At 37.6% G+C, this 8,071-nt stretch overlaps 1 protein-coding gene and 1 long non-coding RNA gene across 4 annotated transcripts in view; one reads left to right on the top strand and one right to left on the bottom strand.

Moving 5' to 3' along the window:
* Positions 1-8,071, bottom strand: part of LOC146468692 (uncharacterized) — a 44,562-nt gene that overhangs the window by 31,041 nt on the left and 5,450 nt on the right. The window lies entirely within an intron of this gene.
* Positions 2,089-6,537, top strand: LOC146468693 (uncharacterized). Of its 2 annotated transcripts, none has more exons than XM_085124373.1 (4): positions 2,089-2,247; positions 3,949-4,053; positions 4,948-5,054; positions 6,039-6,537. In XM_085124373.1, exons 1-4 carry the CDS (start codon positions 2,172-2,174, stop codon positions 6,237-6,239), a joined length of 489 nt encoding a protein of 162 aa, XP_084980499.1. In that variant the 5' UTR covers positions 2,089-2,171; the 3' UTR covers positions 6,240-6,537. The 2 variants fall into 2 exon arrangements, with proteins under 2 accessions (XP_084980499.1, XP_084980498.1); XM_085124372.1 differs by having other exon boundaries at positions 4,912-5,054.

Here is an 8,071-nt window from a genome sequence, read left to right as displayed (position 1 = left end):
ACCTTAAAGGTTGGCACGCACGAGACAACAACAACCAACGTGCGAACTATACCCATTTGCACGAACAAGTCCAGTCGTGGCAGGGACGAAAAAACGGTGCATGCGACTCGTGCCACACATTCCACCTGGTTTTAATTGAAGGGTACGTCCCTTCAAAATCACTTTTTCCCCTTGGGGTGAACTGTTCTTGGACAAGTACCTTAAAACTTCAAGGGACTCGTCCAAGGGACTAGTTTGGATTTCACAGAAAATAGGGACCTTTAGCAGTGACGACGACGACGGCCACGAGAACGTCACAAAATATGGTTTTAATTAGCAAAACACTGGCTCTGCACGTGCGTTATACAGTTTGATACATTTCTTTGCCGTCCTCTGCAAAACAACGACGTGAAATGACCACATTCAAGGTTTTATGGAGAACGTGAACGCATGATGATTAATTTTCCTTTCTTTTTCTGAACTTTAAAGCCGCCACTATGACGTTAGCTCCGTGGCCGAACTGTACAGGATCCTGTACAGTTCGGCCACACTACACTAACGAAATAAGTAAAAAATCATTGCGAATTTAGTTCAGAAAACCCGAAAGTAACTTTTAAGTTCTGTTTTCGTTGGCGTGGTCGTCGCCTCTGCTTAAGGCCCCTAATATGTTGTAACACACGCACGTTTGTAAGTAAATATAAGGTTTTGAAGAGCTAACGAAAGGAGAATTCTCAGTTAACAATAAAAAATGATACGAAAAACATTTAACTTTGACTATCTCTTTTATCTTCCTTTAAAAGGCGGGGATCGTAATACAAAAACTTTAAACTTTCACAGCGAAAACAATTGTTCAGCCAACGATACTGCTGTCAGTGTAAATATTTTTCAAATTTGCCGCACATTATCTTTTAACAGGTGCAAAGCTGAGTAAACTCATATTTTGTTCAGTATAGCGAAAATGGAGAACTGACGAATCATTAAAAGCTTCTATCAGACTGTAGTTGTGAGAAATAGCAACGTAGGCTATAGTTGCGATGAAAAGACTTGAATAAGAATTTTATGTTTTATAATATAATTTAACCTTCTATACTATCTATCCTTTTATTTCATTATTGTTTTACACTGCAAGTTCTGATTTTCAATTTTTATTATTACTTTTTTTTTCTAATCCAAGTTCCTTTAAAAGCGACGTGCCCTATACTAAGTCATGTAGATTTTCTTCAATTTGACACATCCCCACCCCAATCTATCTCACAAAAAATCTACCTTCAGCTGACAAAGGTAAGTTTTGAATTAGTTATGTCTCTTGTTCATATACTAGTGATAATCACAGACTATAGAAGTGCATTCGATTCCTTACACAGCGCAAATTTAGCTTTGGTGGTCCCTTTCCTATTCGTTTCAATTTGACTTAATTCATTCTTACGTTTTTCACTTTTTTATGCAGTTTTTCTATATCGCGAAAATCGTCATCTCCGCAGCCAATATTTGAAGTTTCCTTTCCAAATTAATAACCACAGTTCTACTGCTGTTATCGTTAACCCAGCTTGTGAAAAGCAACCCGCTCACCGAAAAAAAGTCCTACCGTGCACCCCCCGTGCACAAGCTAGTCTCCAACACAGTCTGTGTTCAGGGAAGTCGTATTACCTTCGCCACCCCCCTCCCCCCGGGGTAATACGACCCCTAAAAACGACAGTGTGGGAGGCTTTTCAGAGGTAACCTGCTTGGCAAGCGTAATTTAATATAATATTTCAAACTTTAAATTATATCTTATAGGGGCGTTACTGGAGCGAAAAAGCTTAACGCCTTTGAAATTAAACATGAGCTTGAAGCCTCAGATATTGAGCTAACACGGTAGTTATTCTGTATGCCTGACAGGTGCAAATTTGTTTAATCTACAAGTCAGTGTGTTTAAAAATGTCTTCTAAGTGAAGCTAGGTTCTCTTAAAATCCCCATTTTATCAAATTCATGTTCGAATGAAGATCACTGTTGTCAAGATTGTCTTCCTAGCGACCGCTACCGCTTGATCGGAAACCACGCGACAGATGCAAGTTCTGTTTTAATTCAGTCATGTTTTATTTATTTGCCCCCGTTCATGAATATTTAACCATATTTCCTTCTTCGGTGGTCGCCACACCGCAGTCGTTGACTTCGAGTGAATATACATCGGCGAAGATACACTTAAATCAAAATGGCTGAAATGACTCACTCCAAATGTATTTTGGTACCAATCGATGATAAGGAACACTGCGTCAGGGCATTTGACTGTAAGTATAATAAGAGACATTTAGCGGCTGCAGTTTATAAGCTAGATATCTACCTACCTAATGCACGATATATCAACTAATTCAAATCATTTCAAAGTAACATAAGTACCTCTGTTTATATGATTTCCACTGCCGATTGAAATGCCAAAATTTTAAGAGGAAACTTATGATCTAGTATAAGAGATTTAATAAAAACGAAATATTGTTCATAATCTCGGATGCAACTGCAGCTCGGTTTTATTTTACTCAAAGGCGCTCAGTTATTATCGATCGTGGCGAAGCAACACTTCTTTTTTTTTTCTCACCATTATCAATTCCAAATCAGAACTTTACTGTTTCTCCCGGCTGTTGAGTTTCTATCTTGAAACTAACCGCTAAAATTTTGCGGTTTCGCAGTTCATTCTACAGAGGACTTTTCTATCCCAAAATCAGTATTAGACGCAGAAATGTATACAAGCAGTCAACTGATTATATTTAAATGGAAAAATTCCAAAAACTTATGTTCACAAGACAGTTTACACTTTGTACAAAAAAAACGATTTGCCAATTTAAGTAATATGACTTATTCTCACCTCACCACAGTCAGATACAACCTACTGAGTAACACTGTTATGTCTTCTCGTTTGTTGTTAAAAATTCACAGAATGAGATTTGAGATTATTTTTTGAAATTTTACTTTGCACCAAAGGAGTGAAAGTATAATCGTTGTAAAGCGGTTTTCAGAACGGCACTTGCGCTAAATCGCCGAAGAATACAACATTATTGTTTTCGGCTTCCGCCATTAACGGGAACTTAATTCTACGGAATATAGGATTACTCTTGTAAAAAAAAACTGAATATAGAAAACAACTAATCTCAGAGAGGAAATGGACTGTCGGGATACAAACAACATGATTTTATCTGAGAGTTGATTGAAGAGCCATGTTTGAGAGGAAGCTGTTATGGTTCTTCACAACTATTGTTGTTGAAAACGAGAGAGTCTTCTTATGCAACCGGAGTGAAAGCCGCTTGATATTGTGTTTACTTGGCGTTCATCCCTGCAGGCGAGGAACTTCAAAACACACTGGCTGTCCGACAATACCACCTGTTTTCATTTTTTGCTTTGAAGACCCGCCGAAAGGCAAATTTGTATCAGCTGAAACTTTAGCATAATGTTACAGATCTGTTACATTGTACTAATTTATGATTTCTAGAGCGCTTAACAAGAAAATATAAAATACAAAAGGATTAAGAACTTTGCTAGAGATTGATAAATCCTGTCATTGACAATAGTAAAACCGGTATGACTAGTGCAGTTCAACGATTAGTTTGTTTCTTTGGCTACAGTTGGCCAGGATGGAAGTAGATTAAATTGCAACTTGAAAAAAGTCGAGTTGTTCGCCTCTGTCGGTAAAAACTGATTGTGGCTTGCAGTTCTTCCGCTGAAAATTTACTGACTAGCAAACATGATTGGTCCTTTAAGCAATTCATGCATGAGCTAGTTAATTATATGCAAATTAAGTACACCTTGGACAGAAAAAAAAATACAGAGAAATCAACGTAAAATATTTGGTGAAGCCGAAAGAGCGAACTGGCGCCATAAAGGCCTGCTTGACAATGTCTGAAAATGAACCTTTCCTTCACGAAGGCATTCGCGATCGGAAAAGGCAGTAAGTGTTTGTGTTATTTTAATTGTCTGTATTGTGTTGCGTTTTCCCTCAGGGTACCTTGAAAACTACGGATCAGAGCAACAGCAGATTATCTTGCTTCATGTTTACAGCTCGCTTGATAACGTCAAGCAAAGCGCCTCGGACAGTGACTCAGAAGGTAAGAAAGCTCCAGCTACCATTCCATTCTGACGAAAAGGCAAATAACTTGAACAAGCCGGATAGGTAACCTGTGCGGTGAAGAAGTGGCACGTGATCTTGAGAACATTACGTGGAAGTGTGCTTGAATTCTGATTGGATAAGGCAATCTGTATAAAAATTTTGCTAGTTACGCTATGTTCAGTCCGTACCGGACAAGACGGGCACGAAATCGAACTTTACCGGTAAAAAGCTCTGTTACGGATATGACCTGTAACAATGCTAAACTTGCACTGTTACAAACCTTGCACATCCCTAAACTGTGCTGGTAAAAAAAAGTGCACAGTTTCAATCTGTACTGGTACAAAACTTGCTCGGATGCAATCTGTACAGGTACTAAACCTTTATCGATCTGAACCAATCTGATAGCGGTACAAAACTTGTACGGATCCAACGTCTACAATGCAAAACCATCCACCGATACAAACTGTAACGGTACAAAACTTGTACTGATCCGCCATACCAACTGCATTGGTACGGTGTGTATCCGTTATGAAGCTTGCATCGTTACATCATATCAAACTCTAAACTCCATCACGGTGTTCACACTGCGAGGTTGGGATTTAAGACCGGCCGATTCTGAAGCAGACATAAAACTTGAACGATAGCGGACATAGTGTGAACACCCAAAGACTTGTCTGTACAAACATTTGCTACCAATCCGAAGTGGATCTGCCATGAAGTGAACATAGCCTAAATTAAACTTAAGCCGTCTCTCTTTAATTTGCGATTGGCGCTTTAACTTGTGTGATCATTGCAATAAATATCGTACTAATTATTCACTAAGGTTGCGATATATTTCGTACTTATTCACTGACAGGGCACGAAGAAACGTACTTATTAACTATCTCGTCAGATATCTCTGAAATGCGGGTGGACGACATGAAGAACGTTATTCAAGCAGCGAGGAAACAAGCCAAATCCATGATTGAAAAATTTGAGGGAAAATGCAAAAAACGTAAGGTAAGATCGGCCGAAGATATATAAGAGTGTCTAAGCTGTGTAAAATGTTTAAAAGAGAGAAGGACACACTACGCATAGATAAAATGCACTGTAATTGCGTTCGACGTAGAAAGAACGTACTCCTAATTCAGATTGTAGTCGAGATTGTATGGGACAGTCGATCAATCAACGAATGGATCTTGGGACACGTATCTGGCATCCCCCGCAGATTTTGCAGGGGCGGATGACCTGGCAAAGAACCTGGGATCGAGATAATCGAACGCACTCCCTAATCTTTCATTATTACTAGTTATGTAATTATGTCATGGAGATGCTATTTCAATTGCGTTGTGCATTACGGTTGGAGATGTTCAGTTTTATAAGGTAATGACATAGCAGGGAATGACGTTAGGAGATTCAGCGAAGACATAAAAGACCGCACGTAAGCTATGATAACAGGTTTACTTGTTAACCCTTTGAGCCCTAACAGTGATCAGCATCAAATTTCTCCTTGTAATGTCAATGCTTATTCAACCCCTGATGTCATGAGAATTAAGGATATAACCACCCAAGATGAATTTTCTTGATATTTTAATAACTTCTCCCCAGTATTTTTATAAGAAAAGAATGGGGACAAGATAGGAGAATTTGTTCTTTGATATTAGGATTTAAAGGGTTAACAAAACAAGGAAATGACAGCAAAAGTGTTCACAGCAATCCAATCAGCAAGCTGGTTCTTCCTTCCCTTTTTCATTCATTTCTTTCGTTCATCCATTCTTTCGTTCCTCATCCGTTCGTTCGTTTATTCATCCATTTATTCATTCATTCATTCATTCATTCTGATTCAATCAATCAATCAATACATCAATCAACCTATTAATCAATCAGTTAATCAATCAGTCGTTTATTGATTTATTCATTCAATCTTTTATTTATTTATTTATTTATTTATTTATTTATTTATTTATTTATTTATTTATTTATTTATTTATTTATTTATTTCAGATACCCTTCAAGACAAGAATTGAACTAGGTTCGCCAGGAGAAGCCATTTGCCAGGTCGCCAAGGACGAAGAAGTCACGTGCATCTTACTGGGCAATCGGGGACTCGGGTCCTTCCGTAGAAGAATAGTAGGAAGCGTCAGCGATCACGTGGTACATCATTCAAGAGTTCCGGTCATAATTGTACCACCCAAGGAGCATTAATTAGGAGGGAAAAGGGGCCTTTACAGCTGGGCTCACCAAACCGGATCTTCACTAAAACTGTTTGTAGTATCAGCAAAACTCAAAGAGTTTAAGAAATGGAAAATACACGACAAGATTAATCAGAATAACCAAGACCGAGGCCTTTGACATTTAAGGTAGCTGTCGTCCAAAAATGACAAGAGTAAATTGGGGTTAGTTAAACCTAATGGCACATAGTAACTATGAAGAGCTGAACACACTTCTGATAAACTTTGAACCGCATGTCTGTTAATAATTAACATTAAAAATAATAACACTTTATTATCTCTTTTTTAGAATTTGTATACACATATTTATATTAAAAACAACACTTGGGTATGTTACTCAGAATAGCTAATGCTAAGGTTATCAAGCTAAGAAAATCTATTATCAATACAGTAAATAGTAGGTCAGTTGCCAATAAAGGAAAAGGAAAAAAATAGTTTAATGATTTATGTATTAATCAAGTAAAATTATAAGGCACCAGATGAAATCTCGAACAACAGGAATATTGAGAGTGATGTCTGATTCCGTTGGTGACACAGGCATACTTGGAAAAAGAAAATACGAGTTCTCCTAACAGAAGTCGAACACAAGACGTTCTGATTCTAGTTCGGAAGCTCTACCACTGAGCTACAGGAGACTCGTGGGAGCTAAGGCCATTAAACTAGGTTCATGGGACAAACATCCTGCATAGTGCTAGGATTTGGTTGACATGAATACTAAATTTAACATTTATCCGTTTTTTCTTGGTAACATTTAGATATGTGACAATAATTCAACTTTACCTGGATTCTTCATCAAATAATACAAAAACTTGTGTTTGGAAACTAGCGTACGAAAATTGTCAAAGAGAATTTTAAAATAAAAACATGTTGTAGAGTAGAAAACTGCCACCAAGGCTTGTAAAACTCAACACACTTAATTCATGGCCGCCCTAACACACAGTAACCCTTCTCCAGTCCCCTCTCATTGTTCTTAATACATCCCGGATGTAAGTCACAAAGACCGCTGTACACTACACGTTACCCTCCGGCACCAAAACTACGTGTCATTTCTGTCTCCTAAATTTCTTAACATTTCTAGAGTTACGTTAAAAGGTCCAAGTCCGAATATTTTGTATTACTTCAAAAAAGCAAAAAGCTGTGTTGGAATCAAAGAAAACTCCAAAAATAAACGTTCAAATTTGTTTAAAAGTACTCTAAATGGGTGACAACTTTAAAACTGATCATGGCTTTACGCTTATTCTTCATTTGAAACACAAAATTACTGGGACTGGGAAACTTACTTCATTTTGATTTCGACACAGTTTAAATCCCAGCACATAAAAATTCCCCACCGGCTCGATTAAATGTATTAATCGCTACACAAAAATGCGAGAAGATCTGGGTACGAGGAATACCCACAATTCCTATCACGGATACATCTACAACTTAGGCCTTCGCGGTTCAGCTTCTCGCTCAATATCTCTTTCTGTGTTCTGTCGTAAACACTAAACACAAACGAGGACGTGGTTTATCAGATGTTTAAGACTGTTTTATTTGCATGCAGTTGTTATCAGACCGGCTTTTATCTTTTCAACTCAGTTACCGTATGCAAATCTCAGTTAATATGAATCTGAGTGACGTATAATTTTAATTCAGTTTTTCTAGCAACCGACGTTAAACTTTGCTAAGTAATATAGCCACCAGCAAAACAGAGCAAACTTTGAATAAAAGTTGATTATAAAATTTATAAAAATTGGCCGCCATGCGTATTTTTTAAAATAGTGCTAAAACTGTTGTTTTTAATATGTAGGTTCTAAAGACGCTCAA

This window comes from Pavona decussata, unplaced genomic scaffold (assembly GCF_977016875.1).
Source record: "Pavona decussata unplaced genomic scaffold, jaPavDecu1.1 SCAFFOLD_130, whole genome shotgun sequence".
Lineage (NCBI taxonomy): Eukaryota > Metazoa > Cnidaria > Anthozoa > Scleractinia > Agariciidae > Pavona > Pavona decussata.
This window is presented reverse-complemented; position numbering and strand designations above follow the sequence as displayed.

Bases quoted from the DNA above. Each gene is read 5' to 3' on its own strand.
- LOC146468693 (XM_085124372.1), top strand. From the start codon at position 2,172: ATGGCTGAAATGACTCACTCCAAATGTATTTTGGTACCAATCGATGAT. The intron at 2,248-3,948 runs GTAAGTATAATA...GTTTTCCCTCAG, and splicing joins CTGCGTCAGGGCATTTGACT to GGTACCTTGAAAACTACGGA. The intron at 4,054-4,911 runs GTAAGAAAGCTC...ATTCACTGACAG, and splicing joins CTCGGACAGTGACTCAGAAG to GGCACGAAGAAACGTACTTA.